The sequence below is a fragment of the Aptenodytes forsteri genome, unplaced genomic scaffold, assembly GCF_000699145.1.
Source record: "Aptenodytes forsteri isolate BGI_AS27 unplaced genomic scaffold, ASM69914v1 Scaffold349, whole genome shotgun sequence".
NCBI lineage: Eukaryota > Metazoa > Chordata > Aves > Sphenisciformes > Spheniscidae > Aptenodytes > Aptenodytes forsteri.
Window position 1 is genome coordinate 3,012,676 of NW_008794452.1, and position 21,358 is coordinate 3,034,033.

The 21,358-nt window shown below is 37.6% G+C and overlaps 1 protein-coding gene across 2 annotated transcripts in view; it reads right to left on the reverse strand.

Annotated features, from left to right (window-relative positions):
- The window catches only part of CTNNA3 (catenin alpha 3), a 596,807-nt gene that overhangs the window by 12,346 nt on the left and 563,103 nt on the right, over positions 1-21,358 (reverse strand). For both annotated transcript variants that reach the window (XM_009290520.1, XM_019474931.1), the window contains 2 exons: positions 15,399-15,504; positions 7,464-7,598 (listed from right to left, as the gene is read on the reverse strand). In XM_009290520.1, coding sequence (XP_009288795.1) covers positions 7,464-7,598; positions 15,399-15,504 — 241 coding nt within the window. The remainder of the gene's footprint in view (positions 1-7,463; positions 7,599-15,398; positions 15,505-21,358) is intronic.

Consider the following 21,358-nt stretch of genomic DNA (forward strand, 5'->3'; position numbering starts at 1 on the left):
TGTTACCCCATTATTTTGTGTATCATTGTGTGTAAATGAATTATCAGATTATCTACATAAATGAATGCAATTACTGTTAACTGTTAATCTGCAAATGTTACCCCATTATTTTGTGCCTGAAGAGGCACAAATTAATTCTAATTAATAGAAGGAATTGTCTGTTTCCTGTTTAATCACACCTAATGAAGACTTACTGAATCCTCACCAATTTTACTTGTGCAGTTTACAAATTGGCAATGCTAGCAAAGCAAGCTGTCAACGTGCAAGCCTATCATTGTGTAGTACTTGTAAATGAATTATCAGATTATCTACATAAATGAATGCAATTACTGTTAATCTGCATACTGCAAATGTTACCCCATTATTTTGTGCCTGAAGAGGCACAAATTAATTCTAATTAATAGAAGGAATTGTCTGTTTCCTGTTTAATCACACCTAATGAAGACTTACTGAATCCTCACCAATTTTACTTGTGCAGTTTACAAATTGGCAATGCTAGCTTCATTATTTAAAAAATTAAGTATTTTATGGGAGCATGAAAGACTAAATACAGATCAAGAAGTTTTTAATGAATGAAAAAAACAAAACCGCAGTGAATGAATTAGCAGCACATCTCTTCCTCTCTTTTTCTGTACATGACCCTTTTATAACCAACATATCTGGGGCTCTGAGCATTACTGTGCCACTGACTAGAAGGAAGTACTGGAATTCAGGGAAGAGCAGTGAGAAAGGTAGGTGTCCACATAACTGTAGTGGGAGACTACAAGATTGTATGGCCTGAAGTCAAAAAGCCACTAATTGAGGAGAGCAGTTAGCAGATCCGTCAGCTGGCTACTCCCCGAAGCGTTCCAACTGCCCCAGGCAAATCGGCCTATTTAACCTACACTAATGATATGGCAGGGGTATTAATTTTAAGTAAGAAACATTCCAGGGGAGGTTGTCAGAGGAGTGTTACAGGGAAGACAAGGACAAGGGCACAGGGGGGACAGATGAAAAACAACTAAAGAAGATAATGTGATATAGAGAATGAATGACTATGAGCTGTGTTTGTTGATTACAACATACTTTTTCGTATGCATAAGGCTCTTTGTTGCCATGGGAATAAGTCCTGAACTGAACTATGCTGGCAGTCACCAGTACCTCCTTAGGTACAGTGCTTCTATAGATGAGAATCCATTTTCCTGTTGACAGAGATACAGGTGCCTTTATACCATGGCATTGCTGACCACTGTTACACAGTAGTATATAAGGTTAATCTGTAATGCCATTTTATGTCTACTTTACTTTCTCCTCCATAGCTTCATCCAGAAGAAGATACTGGTAAGACAGATGTTGTGACTTAGCTCTATTTCAAGAAGACAGTTCTTTCTTTTACAGATCTACAAATATGTAATAGAATGAGACTACATCCTCTGCTCTTCATCCCTCTATTCCTTCCTCTGACTTGGTCCTTAGGCTTCAATAGAGGATTTTTTTTCATGAAGCGCTACTCTTCTTGTGAGAAAAAACCTTTAAAATTCCTTGAGGCCAATTTAAATCCGATACCCTTGTGCAGAGTTCTTCTTGTCAGAGGAAGGGAAGTGTGGGGTGGATGCAAGTGCCATCTTACATCTGTACAACAGTGCTTTTATGTGTGGATTTGTGGTCTGTCACCAGCTTTTGCTTCACCATTCTCACTTGGCGCAGCAAAGTTGACTTGCCAGTGTGGACGTTGATATTAACCATCTGAATGTGGAAATCTGTAATTTCTCACAGGAGAGGAGCTTTCCTCCTCAGCTCTTCTGTTTGCATACACCTATCACAGCTCGTGAGGGAGACAGGAGATAACGGAAGGGAACTGCAAGGAGCCACAACAGACAGCTGAGGGATGACCAAGAATCAGGTAGTTCAATCTTGAGCATACAGGTATATGGGTACAGAAGAGAGAAATTGCAGGGCAACAGTGAAAGCAAAAAATGGAGCAACCTGTATGTTTATTTCCTAATGCCCCTTCTAATACACTGTTTCCTGTAGGAGATCTTCACTACACAGAGGAAGGATACAGTTTCAGATATTTTGAGACTCATGATTTTTTTACTTAATACATAATGAAAACTTTACTATCTGCAAAGGCATGCCCTCTTTTTTTTTTCTTAATCATGCCTGATGTCTCTTTTTCTGAGTCTCATTCTTTACTAGTATAAACAGATAAATGAGAGAAGATCAGGACTGGGGAGAATATAATCCTATTCCAGCTACAGTTCTGACTCCTTGAAAAAAGAACTCTGCTATTGATTTTATGTGAGCAAAATCTGAAGACTTAGTAGTGTTGCATAAACTGTAAAAAAACCCTTTTGGCTACAAGAGTGAAATTTAGCTGCCTGAGCAAATACTTGACAGATAATCAGGGCACAGATGTTCTGTCCGCATATTTTCTATAGAGTTTTTTCCTTACTGTGCTCCCAGATCTTCTGTGTGTGTGCATGTGTGTGAGAGAGTGGGGAGGAAGAGAGACAGAACCTCTGTGCTTTCTTATGCAGAACTTTGTTTTGTCACTTTTTCCAAGGCCAGGTAACCTACATGATCAAAATCTAAAGCCTCCACATGGACTTTCATAGCCAGATTTTGCTCCAGCTTTTAAAAAAAGCAACCCAATGATCAGCCATTTTGCATAGATGGGTGTCACATTGGCAAGCCTTAATACATAATGAAAACTTTACTATCTGCAAAGGCATGCCCTCTTTTTTTTTTCTTAATCATGCCTGATGTCTCTTTTTCTGAGTCTCATTCTTTACTAGTATAAACAGATAAATGAGAGAAGATCAGGACTGGGGAGAATATAATCCTATTCCAGCTACAGTTCTGACTCCTTGAAAAAAGAACTCTGCTATTGATTTTATGTGAGCAAAATCTGAAGACTTAGTAGTGTTGCATAAACTGTAAAAAAACCCTTTTGGCTACAAGAGTGAAATTTAGCTGCCTGAGCAAATACTTGACAGATAATCAGGGCACAGATGTTCTGTCCGCATATTTTCTATAGAGTTTTTTCCTTACTGTGCTCCCAGATCTTCTGTGTGTGTGCATGTGTGTGAGAGAGTGGGGAGGAAGAGAGACAGAACCTCTGTGCTTTCTTATGCAGAACTTTGTTTTGTCACTTTTTCCAAGGCCAGGTAACCTACATGATCAAAATCTAAAGCCTCCACATGGACTTTCATAGCCAGATTTTGCTCCAGCTTTTAAAAAAAGCAACCCAATGATCAGCCATTTTGCATCAGTAGTGAATTTCTCTCCCTCTCTCCTTATCACTTTATCCATACAACACATTTTTAATTCCCGTGTTCTCCTAAAGTTGAAGCAAGTCAAACAGAAATAGTTCATTTACATATAGATTAGGACAAGCCTTATAGGAAAGCCATCACAGTTTGGTTTGGTTGCATTTTCACATAACCACAATTTTAATTGAAAAGGGACAGTTGAGCACAGTCAATCACGAATGCCCTCCCCTTCCCAATAACAGACATTTAGACCAGTGAGACTTTTTTTTTTTAAATTTTATAAATTTTTTTAATAACTACTGATACCAACCAGGTATGTCTCCACTGACTTTAAAAGGCTTTGGTTAAAAGCGCAGATCTCTTGGAGCATTGGCTGGCAGATTTTCTCTCTTTTATATGCCTAACCGTATCCCCCGTATTTAAAAAAAAAAATACAATCACTGTTGGAGCATTTTCCAAACTTAACAGAATAACAACCAGAATTTACAGCATCTCACCTCGACTCCACAAAACTCAATTTCCACTGACTCCAAGCTAAGCACCTGTTCAAGTATGTTTATTGGACTGGGACTGAGTTAAGCATTTATTTGAACAAGTAATTGCTTTCCTGAACTGGAACTTCCGGATGCACACAATGTATGTCCTCATCCTCCTTCCTTGAAACAGGATTAAGATCTATAGTCATCCCTCTGGGATTATGAATGAAGTTAAGTTTGGGTTTTCATTTTTAGAATTAAAATTTTTGCACCAGGATTATGTACATCCCACTGTTGACTTATGGGTGACACAATAAAATGGTAAAGAAAACAATGTGAGTATCATTACAGTGGGAGAAAAAAAAGAGCAAGAACTAAACTAGACTTCCAAAATTTCTTGCAGTGAGTCCACCAATCAACTGCACTCAGTAATGAAAACAGGACCAGGAAAATTACAGATTGTATGCATCAGGTGGTATGCAGATTTTGTAGGTCAAGGATGCATGTGAATCCAAATTTGCCAAAGTAGTGGACAATTCAAATCACGTAAACATTGTGATGTGCAAGAAGCTGTATCTTTTAACTAGTTTTGTAAGCAAATAATGTTTATTTATTTGTGTTGTGCATTTGTTCATTTGTCAGTCCTCCAGTAACTTTTTAACTTACTAGTTAGCTACTCTCCGATTTCCAAATTTCACAGAGACACAAGAATAGATCTCTACCAGATCACAAAATCAGAGACTGTATAGAGAAAAAGAGTCCCATATGAGAGGTCCCAGAGAAGAAAAGACAGAGACAGCCCAATTCTTGTTGGCTCCAAAGCGGGTGGCCAGCAGCCCGTCAGCATGCACTGCGCAGTCAGTATCTGCACCACTGCTGCTTGTTGCACAGCTGTAGTTGACTTTGGGGGAGGCTTACGGCAGATTCAAGGCTCGCTCACCCGCTCACTCGCTCACTCACTCTATCATGATCGGGGGAGCATGTTAGAAGCACAGAAGTTGGGGTAAAAAGCACTAGTACTCAAAGAAGATGTGAACAGTTTATGTGCAGGTGAGCAGGAGAATGAAGTACTGAAACAAGGCCTCTAAGCACACAGGGATACATGGATTTCTGTCATGTGGGACCATGGAGGTACGTTACAGACAACATAGGGAAGCTGAGAGCATTGATAGCAGAGGACACGTGCACAGAAGGCATGAAACAATGAAATCTGGCTTTATTAACCCACGCTGCTCATGAAACTGCTTTAAAAAGAAAGAAGAACTGGCTAACGAAGATAAACCTGATTAATTTACAACCCAAATGAAAACAAGTATTTGCTTCAGAAAGTATACATTCAATTCAAAATTACTTATCTGTAGGTTCCAGAGGTTTAAATACGGTCTCTGAATTATCACTTGAATAGCCAACAAAACTATCCTACAAAAATCAGTGTTTCAAATCTCACATCAGTAAGAGGGTTCATTTCTGATTAGTTTATAAACCATATAAAATGTACTAATAGTTTTACTGATAAATATATATTCCAGACTATGTGAATGTGAAGTTATCATAAAGAGGAAAGTATTTAAATGGTAAGAATGTAGGGTGGGAAGCTTTTGTTACCTGGTTTTTGTACCATGTAGCAGATTTTATGTCTTGAAATCATAATCCTATATGCTACAGGTAATAACACTAATAATCAAAGAATATGTGAAGGTGAAGGCATTATATGAATGCCTGTGATCAGATCTGTGCTGAGGACAAGTACATAAAAGTTCCACAGAATCACAAACAGTATCTTTTCCATGGCTAATGATACTTGGCTGTAATGGAGCTAATGACTCTTAAATTAATGCAAAATCAAGAAATCTACTCACGAATCAAGTCACCTTGCTCTTAGTTTTCTTTGTTTCTGTAGGGATGTAGAATGTCCTTCATCTTTTCCTTCTGAACTGGAAGTACATCTCTGGGGATTTCTTTTTGTGTATAGACACATATACGTGCATATTCCATATATGTAAGTAAATGAACCACTATCTTAAAATGGGTTACAGTTCCTAAAACCAAATTACTCCAGAATAACAGTGAAGAATAATATGTTTTGAGAATTTAAAAGAAAAAGAAAAAAAAAAATGCTATTCCTTTTAAGCCACCAGTCTTATGCTTCACTGTCTTAGATTCTCTGTGTTAAGTAAGTGTAAAAAACAGTGGGGAATAAAACAAGATTCAGGACTACACTGGAACATCTCACAAGCACAGGAAAGCACAGCTAAAATTTAAGATTTATTTTGATTAATAGAGTAATTGATACCATTCTTCTACTTACAGCAGACATGATGAGCTCTCCACCTAGGTTCTGGATTTCTGCTTTAACTTGACTGCAGATTTTGAGCTGATGGGAGTACAGCTTGATCTGTTCTAGGTAAGCCAACAAATCCTGTTTGCATGATTGGTCTGGACACTGAAGAGTAAGAAAAGAACAATTAAGAAAGCACTTCAGCAACTTGTCTCAGACATCAGGTTAATACTTCACTGAGGAGTATTCAAATTGTACGCGAGTGTAGCCTCGCTTTTCACTGCAGCTGTTATCAGGTTGTGTAGTTCATTCCTCCTGTGAAGCTTTTTAATAAAGTAATTGGAGAAGCTCAGAATAATCCTAAACTTCCCCATGTTCACTTTTTGTAACACTGCCTGCCTTGCCTTAGCAATATTTCTAAACAAATTCTTTAATGTATAGAATAGTTACTTTCCCTTCAATTCCTAAGAGGTTATGATTTCTTTTTAAGAAGATACTTACATTAACAGTAATACTTACGTGGGCAAGTGTAAGCTTAAATGCAGAGCAATGTTAACATTTGTATGAAATTATGCTTTATCTTATAATACTATCTTTTTTTTGTGTGTGTTCCATCCAGAGTTTATTCAACTTGATCTGCAGATCAAGAATGTCTTACAGAAAACTCACTGGTTTCAGTACTTTCAACAACACAGTATTTTTTACAAAAATAGCATCTTTCTACCCTCACTTCTGTGAACTTCCAAAATACTTGGAGTACTTGGAGGGGAAACACTGCTCTGTGAGTACCAGGCTAGACACCTAAGGCCTGGTATGCATTTGTTCTAAAGCTGCTTTTCATTGCTCTGGCAGAATAAAGGGATCTTAAGGTGAATGGTGAGTCCCTATCATGCTACCACAGCTCTGAAAAGTGAGCATGAGAAATAAGAAATAGATCCCTACAGTTTTTCAGAGACATGTTTTTAGCCTGTGTGCTGTACTTACATTATAAATATGGTCACTTTCTTTTGACAGGAAATTGTGTTCAGCTTTGTGTATTAAAAAAGAAATACGTTCCCACCAACTGCAGTGGCAACAACTACCTATGGTTTTGTACCGTTATTAAACCTTTGGTCTTACGGAATTGTGGTCAATGCTTTAGTGATTTAAATCCCAAACCTGCCAGAAGTCAGAAAAAGCACCAGTTCAACTTAATTTATGAAATACTTTACCTAAACTACTGGTTTTGCTAAAGATACTTGTTTAAAATGTGGGTGTGATGATTCTAGTCTTCATGACTATCCAGTCTTATGCTTCACTGTCTTAGATTCTCTGTGTTAAGTAAGTGTAAAAAACAGTGGGGAATAAAACAAGATTCAGGACTACACTGGAACATCTCACAAGCACAGGAAAGCACAGCTAAAATTTAAGATTTATTTTGATTAATAGAGTAATTGATACCATTCTTCTACTTACAGCAGACATGATGAGCTCTCCACCTAGGTTCTGGATTTCTGCTTTAACTTGACTGCAGATTTTGAGCTGATGGGAGTACAGCTTGATCTGTTCTAGGTAAGCCAACAAATCCTGTTTGCATGATTGGTCTGGACACTGAAGAGTAAGAAAAGAACAATTAAGAAAGCACTTCAGCAACTTGTCTCAGACATCAGGTTAATACTTCACTGAGGAGTATTCAAATTGTACGCGAGTGTAGCCTCGCTTTTCACTGCAGCTGTTATCAGGTTGTGTAGTTCATTCCTCCTGTGAAGCTTTTTAATAAAGTAATTGGAGAAGCTCAGAATAATCCTAAACTTCCCCATGTTCACTTTTTGTAACACTGCCTGCCTTGCCTTAGCAATATTTCTAAACAAATTCTTTAATGTATAGAATAGCTACTTTCCCTTCAATTCCTAAGAGGTTATGATTTCTTTTTAAGAAGATACTTACATTAACAGTAATACTTACGTGGGCAAGTGTAAGCTTAAATGCAGAGCAATGTTAACATTTGTATGAAATTATGCTTTATCTTATAATACTATCTTTTTTTTTTGTGTGTTCCATCCAGAGTTTATTCAACTTGATCTGCAGATCAAGAATGTCTTACAGAAAACTCACTGGTTTCAGTACTTTCAACAACACAGTATTTTTTACAAAAATAGCATCTTTCTACCCTCACTTCTGTGAACTTCCAAAATACTTGGAGTACTTGGAGGGGAAACACTGCTCTGTGAGTACCAGGCTAGACACCTAAGGCCTGGTATGCATTTGTTCTAAAGCTGCTTTTCATTGCTCTGGCAGAATAAAGGGATCTTAAGGTGAATGGTGAGTCCCTATCATGCTACCACAGCTCTGAAAAGTGAGCATGAGAAATAAGAAATAGATCCCTACAGTTTTTCAGAGACATGTTTTTAGCCTGTGTGCTGTACTTACATTATAAATATGGTCACTTTCTTTTGACAGGAAATTGTGTTCAGCTTTGTGTATTAAAAAAGAAATACGTTCCCACCAACTGCAGTGGCAACAACTACCTATGGTTTTGTACCGTTATTAAACCTTTGGTCTTACGGAATTGTGGTCAATGCTTTAGTGATTTAAATCCCAAACCTGCCAGAAGTCAGAAAAAGCACCAGTTCAACTTAATTTATGAAATACTTTACCTAAACTACTGGTTTTGCTAAAGATACTTGTTTAAAATGTGGGTGTGATGATTCTAGTCTTCATGACTATGCAACAGAATAGAAATGTTTGGTTAAGCAAGCAAGTTCATGTTTTAGACTTGGGAAAAGATAGCAAGGAATAATGAAGAAACTAAAGTGACCAATTTTAAATTAATTAATACGAATTAAATGTCAGTCCTTACCTCGTGTTCTGCTAGATCCATTACTAAAATGTTTTCTGTACTTTGGCATAGTTTAGAATACAAATAGAAGAGTTTCTTGACATCCTCTCTTTCTTATGTGTGACGTTTTCAAAGTGTTAGTGTATTACAGAAAACTATACTAAAATACATCTTTGTTTCTTCCTTACTCAACACTGCTTTAAGAACTACACAAATCAGTATTTAAATGTATCTCAGTGACTGTTTAGAAAACTGGAATACTCATTGTTTACTTAATTTTAATTAATAAAAATCTGTCTTTCCAGTCAAATGCAACTGTAATCCCTTTAAGCATCAGAACTAATTATATCAAGACAGGGTGTATTCCCTGGAACGAGATGATTGCTCCTCAATTTTTTCTTTTCCTCTTCTTAAATACACTGTGATTTTTTTTTTTCCACTGAAAAAACTCAAGAGATGGGCAGATAGGGTGCCGATACAGTGTCTCATCCACTTCAAATAGTGACAATGTAAATTATAGACATTCAGAGACAAGAATATTTTAACCTTATTATGTAGTACTCTTTTATATAATGATAGTGGCAGGCCAGTCACATTTACTATATCTTCCTTATATACCATTAGAGAAGAAATGTGTAACATTTTAGGAATGCTAAAGATGATATGCATCAAAGACTGGGAAAATGCCACTCAAGAACAAGACCTTGAGATTAAAATAGTTCAGTGAAAACACTGGTTCAGTGCTCAGTAGTATTAAAAAGGAGCAAATGCTAGGCATTATTAGGCAAAGACTTCTGAAATGTAATTGTGCAACTGTACAACTCTGTGGTATACCCACAGCTTTACTACCCTGTGTAGGTATGGTGCATCTTTCCCCTCTCTCACCCATTACGAGGCACATAAGAAAACAGGAAAAGGACAACAAAGATTTTCATGAAGACAGGTATTCTTTCCTCCAATACAAAACCAAGAGGTCATTACAAGTAACTAGCACGAGTTCGAAACAAAAGGACATGGTTCTTAATGCTGTGTTGTTAAGTTGCAGAAATCTTTGTTGCAGAATGGTTATACTAAAAGCTTACATGGGTTAAAAAAATTGCTGGACAAATTAATGAAAAAACTATCAAGGACTATTTAATGTCTCAAGTGTATCAAAAATATGTTTGGTTAAGTAAAGTCTTGAATGGCTGCTGGAGGTTGGGAGACCATATTGTGGAAGTATCATGAAACCCATGCCATTATCTCACCAAGTTCTGTATATGTTCACTATCAACTATTGTCAGCAACAGGATATTGGCCTAAGTGAACCTACAGTCTGACCAAGTGTGCTCATTTTTATGTACTTTACCCATAAAACTTTACAAGATGATACGACCAAGGCAGGGACCAACACAACACAAAGAAGTGGCATTTACAGCGGTAAAGATAACATTCCACACTACTTTAAGCAGGATAAAGTACTACAAAAAAATTAAAGCCTCATGCCTTACAGCATATCTGAATCAACGGTAAACAGATGTTAGAAAGAAATGTACTCTGTAGAGAGGATATTCCATAAGGAATCCTCTACATATTGCTCAGAAACATCTGGTACAAGCAACACTTGCTTACTAGTGAAACCAAACACTAGGCTGCAACAGAAGGACAATTATAAATTCTGAGTTTAATCATCCCACAGGCAATTGATGGTTACCAGTGTAATGCCTCACATTCTTAGCTAGAGAACCTGGCAAATTATGAGAGGTTCTTTCCCATACATATTGAAGGTAGAGCTTTCCATAAGAATAGCATCAGAACTGACTTGCATCCAAACGATGCAGTGGTGTTTTACCTAATAGAAATAATATCCACAGAAACCTCAAAGTGACTTGATAAATTATACAGTGATTAAAAACACAGTGAAACCAACATTCACAATCCAAGTGAAAAAGCCACTGGCACAGCAGTGGCACAAAAGCTCAAGACAAACAATTCTGCAGGAAATTTTGACTGTAAACAGTATTGTTCCTGCTTTGACTTCATTCCTTTGCTAACGAAGTCAGTAGCATTTCTCTAGAATCTGAATCTGTCTTCATGGTGGTTAATACTGGGTATAATCACACACAGACCCACTACTATAAATATAAATGTATAATTTATTGCAACTATTTGTTGATTGTAAGCCTTTAGGTAAGGTGATCCTGTAATCAGAAGATCTTTTTGGCACATCTGCTTGGATCATATTTATCAGCTAACCATTTTGAAGGATGCCCTTTCAATTTTACTTTCAGGAAAACTTTTCTAAGGTACTTGAAATCAGCTTCTAAGTCAGGAGACTACCTGGTTCTATATAAAGAGATGTTTCATATTGATCCCTATGCTTCCAGAGTTTAAAAGTAGTTAACATTTTATTGCATTGATGTTGATCCTGACCAAGAGACCACTGTATATCGAGGAGTTACTGACTCACACAGCAGTTGCCCTGAGTGGGGCCAGGCCTGTGCTGCGCTGCGCTATGCTGCACATACCACTTGGCCTTCAGGCCATGCTGTGGTGCACAAATCCCTTGGCTGCAGCATACACCTAGCTAACGTATGGCAGCAGAGGAGCTTCTGGGCAGCTCCCACTTGGTACTGGTGATAAGGCCACCTGCGTATCCTTGCCTTTATCTAGGACTGCAGAAAGAAGTTCTCATGTGAACATCCTGTTTGACAGTGGAAATGATTAATAGAGTTGCTTCCTTGTAAGAAAATCCTGTAATAGCTCAAATGTCCAAAATGGGGGAATCTCTTCTCTGAACAGGGTCTGCCCAGCGTGCTGTGCGTGGATTGGAGGCCCGTTTGATGCTACACCACCTGGGGTTGCCCCCACTGAAAGGGATGTAAGATTATCTACATTACTCTTTCCTTACAGTGTTAGCTCTGACAAACAGCATTTTAAATGACACCTCACGGAGTCTGAGTGCCTTTCTTACTGGGATCATAATGGACCAGCACCTCCTGGTGCAAAACAAATGGAATACTGAGGAGGCTTTTAATAAAGATCTTAATCTACAACACATTCCATTAAAACCAGGATGTACTAACTGCCTTAATTATCTCAGGACTTTCAGGTCACAAATTTGACAATGAATTTGGAACAATCTTATTTTAAACTATATTTATTACCAATGTACTTGTGATTAATTTGCCTAGGTTTATGCTGATGCTGTACTGTGATTATTTTCACAGTTGTTAACTCTGAGCCATCTTAAAGTGCTGTGAGTATGGACTGAAATATAACTGAATCCTGTTAATTGTACCACACTGTGTCCCTTTCCTTCAAGCACAGGAAGAGGGATTTATAAAAATCTGAAATGAAGAACAGTGTTATCAGAGAGGTGCTGTTGTGGCTGATGAGTTATAGAATACTGCAAATACAGCTTCAGGGTGGGTTTGGGGTTTTTTTTCCTCCTCCTAACAGAAAACCTGTATGAACGATGTAGTTCTACAGTTCTCAATTTTGAATCTCTCAAATTACATGGAGTGTGAACCAAAATAATTCATTTGAAAATATTTTATGAACAGGAAAAGGTCAAAGAGAAGCAACAATGATTCTTCATTATGCAGTGATTGCTTATTTTAGGTTCTTGCCCAGGTCTGAAGCTAGATGGAGGAAATAGAGTGAGGTTTTTGCTTTTCTTCCTTGCATGTAGCTTTGAATACTGAAAATGCTGTCATACATTACTGTGGTCCTGTTAACTGCAAAGGCAGGGCAATAGTTGAGTCATGGGACAACTGTGGACAGTGAAGTGATGTGGCCTAATTAAACGACAGTTATCAGAAGTGGTAACAAATACTTACAGGGTAGCCTAAGCTCAATAGCAAGTGGTGAAAAAGCATCAAGGAAAGTATGCGCAGGAAGAATGCAAGGACCCATAACAGTTACTTGAAAATTGGTACAATGTAGAGCTAGCTATTTTCACTTTTGAAGCAAATCATACTAATCCATTTTTACATGGAATAAAAATTCCACGTAATTTAGATGTTACTGAAAGGCAACAGGTGAAATATTCCACTAAAAAGTATTAATGCTGCTGAGAAAGGCACTCATAAAACCTCATTAGAATTCATGTTCCAGTCTGGGCACCAAATTCTTGAAGGTTTCCTTCAGTTTGGACCAACTTCAGAGAACAGCTTTTAGGTAGCCCAGAGGAATGTACAGTTTCTTTTACTTTAGGACCCCAAGAGAGCAAGGCATAGGAAATTTGACAAAATAACAGCTGAGAAAAGGAATTATTGGTCTTTACAAATACCTTGGAGATTAAAAAAAACACAGTAAGAAAAGAGCTCTGAAAGTTAAAGGATGATTTGGCATGGGGAAAAAAGGTTATAGAAGTTAAAACATTTCTAACCATCTGAGGAGTGAGAGGATCATATTAAGCATCTTTGTAATAGGAGGAATAAAGGCGAGATTCTCTTTTTTACTAAGCTTGACACGTGTCTAGAAATGATTGTGGTTGTGTTCACCACAGAGGTACTGGAAGGGCTGCTTTGGTTAATTTTTTTTTTTTTTTTTAATTGTATATACTCATTTGCTTCTAGTGCTTATAATGTGAAATTACACCTAAAATATGCTTCTACTGCTTATAATGTGAAATTACACCTAAAATACACCTATAACTGACTAGTGTATTTCAGATGCATACAAGATGCCACGGGGAATAAATAGCAGGGGTCAGGTGGCTCAAGGGTATCAACTGTGTGCAAGCTCTGAGCTAGGACAAATGGACATAATTTGAGTGAATCCAGTAAAAAGGTTAAAAATAACTTGAATGATGTCACATTTCCCAGTAGCTACGAGGGTAATTATTAGCACTAATGATTCATGGCTATTTTTTCCTCACACTATTTGTTCATGTTTCTAGTCTGGAGTCACTGTAATAATACAGAAAAAGGAAAATTTTAGGAAAGAAATATTTCAGCGAGACTGGATTCCCTATTCTAAAAAGAGCAAGAGATTATGACCCTTACTCATCTTTGGCTTTGATACCACATCCTTTTCTGCAATAGATCAGTGACAAGTGACGGTTTTGACTTTTAATTTGTAATTGATAAAATCTTGAAAGGAGCCATTCTCCAATGCTCTTGAAAAGAGGTACGTGCTGGAAGACTGTCAAGATCAGAAACAGGGACTCAAGACATTTTACCTAGTTTTTCCACAAATCCACAACTGTATAGACCGAGAATAGAAATTGTCTCGTTATCTGGAATTCAGAGAGACATATGACTGAAAACACTAACAGATTGTTGCTGCTTTGTAGATATTAGAAAAGCAAGCATTGTATATGAAAATCAAAAGTGAGGGGAAGAAAGACAGTATTGTGAGGGTGCGGAAGACAGTGACTATACCATGCTACCCTGTGCCTAAAAGGCAGTCACAAAGACTAGGAACGTAAATGCTTTAGATTTGATACTTGCACACTGACATTTCACTACACTGTTCTATTGGCACTGTCTGGCCCTAAAACAACCAAGAGGGCTGCATGTGACGAGCTGTTTGGTGTATTCATTTGCTGAGCTACTATGCAGTTGTCCTAGCCAGGAAAATGAGCATGCTTATCGATTTACGTAGATCCTGGTTTGAGTTTTTTGGTGGGTTTTAGAGCTATCTGATGCTTTCAAAATCCAACGGAAATAAAGTAGACCTTACAGCTTTAACCCTTTGCATTTGATGATGATACATATTTCTTTTAAACGCTAAAAAAAAAATCACGTCGAGACTGCAGGTATGCAGAGGCCAAAACTCTTGACTATCCAGAAGGGTATTTACATGGAAAACCATTTGACATCAATGCTCCCAAGAAACAGCCAGTGTTGGGGGAGAGAGATAGGAGAGAGAACCTAGATACAGCAAAAGCACAGATTCTGTAATATATAGAGAGGTTAGGGTGGAAAACAAATAATTTCAAAGACAGAGAAGAAAAGTCAGTAACCTTATTAAGCATGGTGCTGAGACCTAGCACCTGTCCAAAACAGTAAGCCCGCTCAGCAGAACTCTATGCCAATGCAACAATCCTGTGTTCCCACATCTAAGCTGACTCACCTGAAACAGTGCAAGTTGTTTCTGGGTAGTTTACCCAAGGAAGTCAAGAATGGAGTATATTATACATCTAAAATGTTCCATTCATAGCTTAAAGGAGCAATGAATATATATATTTATATATACATACATACCTATTCATATATACTGTATCTCTAAAATGTTGCATTCATAGCTTAAAGGAGCTCACAAATATACACATATGTACCAATACATATGTACATAAATATATGTACATATACATCTGTGATATAAGTACACATACATTTATGTGTGCTTGTAAGTGTATATAAACAGACACATTGGTATGTATGAAGAAGAGAATCCACACATACAATTAGGACAGGATCTACGTATCCACTGCTTCAGAAATTGAGAAGAAAAGGAAAATCAGACAGGTAGACCTAAAAATGTCGCAAGTGCTTTTGTAAGTGACCTTCTTAGGTGTTGGAGGTTCTGTGGACTGATTAATCTGTGACAAAGTTGAATGCATTGCTGCATAAATAACCTACCTGATTGGCAATCAGCCGTGCTAGGACATCCATCCTTGATCCTGACTCTGAAATCATTTTTGCTGCATTAATTACATCAGATGTGTTCTTCAGTGGTCCTCTACCCCTTCAAATGAAAGAAAGAACCCTATTACATTATTTAAAAACTGAGAATAAATCATATCCATGCAAATTAGGCACAGAACTCAACTGAATAAAACAACTAATCCATACAGAAGCAACATTAATTAAAACCCCGCCCCTCCAACTGTTTTGTTTTCATGTCCCACAAATTTGTATTGTTTGGCATCAACTGGATGCAGAAGTACCAGAAAGATGTCACACAGTTTTTTCATACTGGAAGCACAACCCATACCAAATCCTGAGGATACAGATTTTAAGAGAGTACTTGTGCCATTTGCTTTTCCCGTGGTTATATGAAGTTTATGTTCCTTTCCCTTCCAGGAATTTTCTAGTAAGTATGTTCAAAGAAAGTTCAGCACAGTGATGTATTCTGAGACTCATTATGGAGATCTGGTCAGAAAAACTACTTTTTTTTTTATTTAATTGGTGTACACAAGCATGAATGGAAATATATGAACAGGGCTGCAATTAAAACTAACAAATGCCACTCAAAATACAGATACGCCATATCTCAAAGTACTTTCCAAATAATTTCATAAATTATTCGAAGAACAATTTTCCGTCTAGGAGAACTGTAAAGTTCTTGTGAACCGTTTGTCAAGAAGCCATTCTTTAATTACATGAGAATGTTTTTAGAACCTAAGAAGTAAAATGTGACTACTTAAGGTAGGTAATATCGACAACCTTTATCTTCACATTCTCTTGTGCTTCAGCTTCTTCAATGGTGAAATACTTCAGCTAAACTAAAATCAACACTTAATTATACTTCACACATGTATAAAGTGAGCAACCCTGCTAAATTGAACTTTGCATTTAACATCTTTGACGAGAATACTTTTAGTTTTATTATATAAACATTTAATTCCTGAAGGTCTCATATCAATTTATAAGTTCTGCAATGGACAAAGGAAGTAGAAAACATGGGAAAAAATTACTATACTTCTTTGTTCAAATGAGAAGACTCTTTTCCTTGAAGTCAATATGGTTTCATGTATAAAGTCAGCAAACCATTCCAGTAAAAAAATTCCTTTAGCCTAAAAATATTATCATATGTAGTTATACAAACTTTTCATTCAGTTAAAAGGCAGTGATGACAACACAACATGGCAGGCAATGTTTAATCTCTTCTTTTCTTGATTAATTATATTGCTTAGCAAAGAACTACTTGTTGATCCTTGGGGTAAAAGCATACTTTACAAATTACAGTGCCTTATTCTCAACTTTTGAAGATCACATTTGGAACAACCTAGAATTGGGTATTTTACATGTTATTTTTCTACAGAAAGGTATCATCTTGTTATGGAAAACCTATTTAGCAAATTGATCAGAGTTTACAGAAGAATAATAGTGTGCGTGAGAAATGAATTTGCAAATGCAATCCCATGCGTCCAGGATTAAGTACTTCAAACTTCACCATACCCTTCATTTGCCTTTCTTGGTATTTTCCCTTCTAACCTTTCGTTGCACAACTGAATTCTTAGGACTGCATACTGAACCTTCCCACCATTTCAGTCCAACTATTAGTTTTTCATCGCTATTTGCATTGTGGCAAATTATAGCAAGTCCCTCAGGTGCTGTACAAACTATAAGCACTCCAGTACCCGCCTGGAAAGTTACAACCCAGTCTACCAGTCAAACAGAAAAGGTGAACATAACCCAGAATTAAAGAGGTGGGGAAAGGAGAGATGGCATAACAGTGGAAGTAATTTCTGCTTAGGTAATTCTTATGAGTATCAGCCAGCAGGTTTTTTGACATCTGAAGATACGCTGGCCAAGTATTTTGAAGGTGAAGCTATTCAATTAAAATAGCAATTTTCTTGTACCTGTGCAAGCCCCTCAGAGGATCTGGCTAACGAGAATGAAACAGTTGTACCCAAGAAAAGTATTTCAAACAAATGAAAATTTCCACCACAAATACAGCCACCATGAGAGCCATTAGAGGAACACTCAGCAACGAGGACTGACAAGACTTCTGCTCCACTTGCCACCTAATTGCACCAATGGTTCAAGCTCCTCTCTACCACATTGTCTAAGAAATGTGGGGCAGGATGCTTATGAGCTATAACCACAGCTAAGTCTTGAAATAAATGCTTAGAAATAGTATTTAAGAATGTCTCAGGCTTATATTAAAGTGTTGAAAAAAACAGCATGTTAAGTTACACATACAAAGAGGGCTCCTTTTCTACGCAACCAAGAAGAACTATCTGTGCTCCTTTTTTTACCTTCACATAAAATCCAGACCCTTTTAAATAAAGTACAAGTTTAATTGCCTTGGGGTATGGCATAATGAGCCATTAGTCCCAATTTATGACGTTTGGCAATTCTATCCACTAAATACTTTTAAAAAAATACTTGGGAGAGTACACCAAATCTGCTGAATCACCAGCCAAATGGAAGAGACAGAAAAAACAGGATGAAATTTCTATGGGGACAACTGCAAACTCTAAATTTGGACATAAATAATCAACTGCATAGAAAGAGAGAGATATAGCCTATATAGCAGGATTTAAAAAATATATAGGGGTTATTACAGTGGGTCAGTCTGAACAAGAGTACATGAGGTAGTGCTGTTATGAAAATAGCAGATGCCATACCAAGGTACACAAATAAGTAGATATTCAAAACAAATTTTTCCTTTTGCTTTCTCAGTTTTGGTAACACTGCAGCTGCAGTTCTGTGTGGGTTTCCATGAAGAAAGTTTTGACACAATTGGAGACCATGCAAATAGGATGATTAGAAATGTTGGAAACATGACCAATAAGGGAAGATTAGAGGGTTTAAACCCTTCTTTGATATAGAAATTTCAAAGTTAGGAGTGGGGCAAAGGAGGAATCGTAAGCAAGAGAGGCTGTAGGATACACATAGTAAGTCTTCAAATGGGCTTCATGGCTGTAGCGGACAGGGGAGGTAGTATTGAGCTTACATTCTAGGAAAGAAGTTTCCAGTGAGGTGCTGAGATCATGAAGAACTGGAACAGAGCAGCCAGGAGGTTGTGGCATCTCCACCACTGGATGAGACTAGACAGACACCTGTTATGAATGATGGGATGACTTAAGTCCCCTTCTGAGGTCTCTTCCAGTCTGATTTTATTATTTTAAATTTAACAAAGAGGTTTCATATTGTTTGGTGAGTGACTACCAGTTTCAATGTGTGGTGCCTTCTAATGTTATCAGTTCAGCTGTGCATTTTGTGAATTCCCAGTTTTCCTGATTTAGCACCAGATCAGCAGATTCAGAACGCCACTAGCTCAGATTAACTCCCTGAATCCAGATGTTAGAGTCACAGAAAGTCTATTAAATCATCTAGGTTGTTTTCCCCAGCCAACAGACTGCTTCCTACCAGTTTTATATTTACTTGCCTTTTTTTCTGGCAAGTTTGAAGTACGAAAAAACACTTTGCTTGGGAGGCTGTTTCCCTGAGCTATCCATCTCACTGTCTGGAATTTTTTTCAGATATCTCAGTTCTCTCTCCATATCATTGTACCAACATCCCTTTCGTTCTACAAATGTAGTCCATGATTCTCCTCCACCAGGTGCTGAAGCATCCCTGCCTAATCTGTGACTATTGTGGTACTGGTCCAGTTGTTAAGAATAACCAAATGACTATAATATAGATCTCCATGCAGAAGCTTAAGAAGATGAGCTTAGCTCATGCACCTATAGCAGATGCTTAAAGACAGATAAAAAAAAAAATCCTTCCCACCATGTACCATCTGCTGGTCAACAGCATCACAAAATTTCTCCTTTGCGGAGTTTTCCATCTTTTTCCCTCTTCTATGAGAGAAATTCTACTTTCTTTGCTATGGTGTCCATGTACTTTTTTTTTTTTGTCAGCCTTATCTTACTATTTTTTCCCCTGCTTCGAGTCTCTGTAATTCTCAAAGCCAAACTTCATCTCACACACTCAGTTACTGCATTTACTGAAATTCTTTCCCAATTATTTCATTGGGTTCACAGCCTACAGTAGACTCTGAATGCCTGGTTTTGATTCATTGCATGGAAGATCTAATATAACTATTTTCCTCACACTTCACGATTTCCAAGCATAAAGCCTTACTAGCTAAGTAAGTTGATAAAACATTCAAGGCTATGAAAACAAAGATGAGACAGAAAGTACTATATTTAAGAGCAATTTTATGCCACCTGCTCTATCCAATGAGGAAACCAGGAATAGATCATAAATAATTTGAGAGAGACGTCCAGCTAAATCTAACTAGAAGGAATGTAATTAGATTGTGTACAACAAAATCAGTTTAGAATACCTCAACAAAGTTGTAGGAGAAAAGAAAGCTTCACAGAAATGTTTCTTGGAAGGTACAATCAGAAGAAGAAAAAAGCTGGAACACGTGTTAATTAGTACGACACCAAGGGGTTTGGAAAATTGTGAAAGAGAGATCTAAGCCTCTCAATCTAATCATCCTTGCTCCAAGCCATGACAAACAATGTATCTGCAGAGTAACTCCATCCCTGTCTGCCTAAACGTAACAACGATTAGCAGGCATCAGTATTGCGCATTATTTTCTTTTTTCCTTCACACTGGAATTTCACTCTGAAAAGTAACAATGGAAAATATTCTCTTCATTCTTACATTAACAGAAACTTGTACTCTTACCTCAAATCCAAAAGGCCTTTGCCATCACATTTTCCAGGAATAGAGAGTCTTCTGTCTCTGAGCAAAGCTGAGTGGCTTACTCCTACTCACTGTACTCACCTTAGCAAATGTTTTGTACTTTCCCTGCATCATAAACAATATGGAGCTCTACCAACTAGTCAGTCTCAAAAAATAAACTACCTAACATACGTCTAACACCATAAGCTACCATCAAACATAAGCATTTCATAGCACTGCAAGCATTTCAAGGCATGAACTTAAGCTTCGCAACTACTGTCATCTCCAAACCACAACCTGAGCGGTCTTTGTCATGTGAAATTCTTGAGCTTCAGACACTGACCACTACATTATCAGTCCTAATTTCTAGCTCAGCAAATTCTGACACCTCCCACTGTAATTCTAGGTTTGTGGGGACACTGCAGAAAGCAGCACTAACTCCAAACAAGTACAGACCCAGCAATACATCTATCTCTTTGGTCCTTGCTGTTCCAATCAAAGCTCAGCACTGGATCCAGCCTTGCAATCCCGGCCAACCCCAGACCAATGTCCCTCTGAGCAGCCCCAACTTGTATCATCAGTTACGGTTCAGGCTTGGCCTGGATGAGGCTGACTCTTGGCTAGGGCTCCTGGTTGATGGGAATCAACTGGAACACTTCTTGACTTTGTGAAGAAGGTCAGAGCACTCATCCAGGTGACTATCATGTTATTTAAGGTACATGCTCTTGGGGAAAGTGCATTAATTATATTGCTATCAGTTTACTTAGTTTTATAAGATACATCCGTTATCTTATCCACAGAGACAGAAAGATATTCCTAAACAAATTCATTACATTTTATATACACTACAGTATTTAGTTAATTCAGTTGTCACTACATTCCATGGTTCCACTTGTGCCTTCTGCAGTTCTTCCCCAACCAAATACAGTGTGTTTCTAATTTCTTCTACCTTCTCACTGCTGCTTTGCAAAATGCTTCTAATACTGGCAGTTAAGAAATCTGGATTCCCATCACACATTCTGGTCTCTACTCCATGAGTTGTTTCTTAATTTTGTTTTTTCTTTTTCTTTTTTCAACCTAGTGATTGTGAGAAGTCCTGGGAGCAGGGATAAGGAAGCAGGATTGTGCTGGTTTTGGCTGGGGTAGAGTTAATTTTGTTCATAGTAGCTAGTATGGGGCTTTGTTTTGGATTTGTGCTGGAAACAGTGTTGATAACACAGGGATGTTTT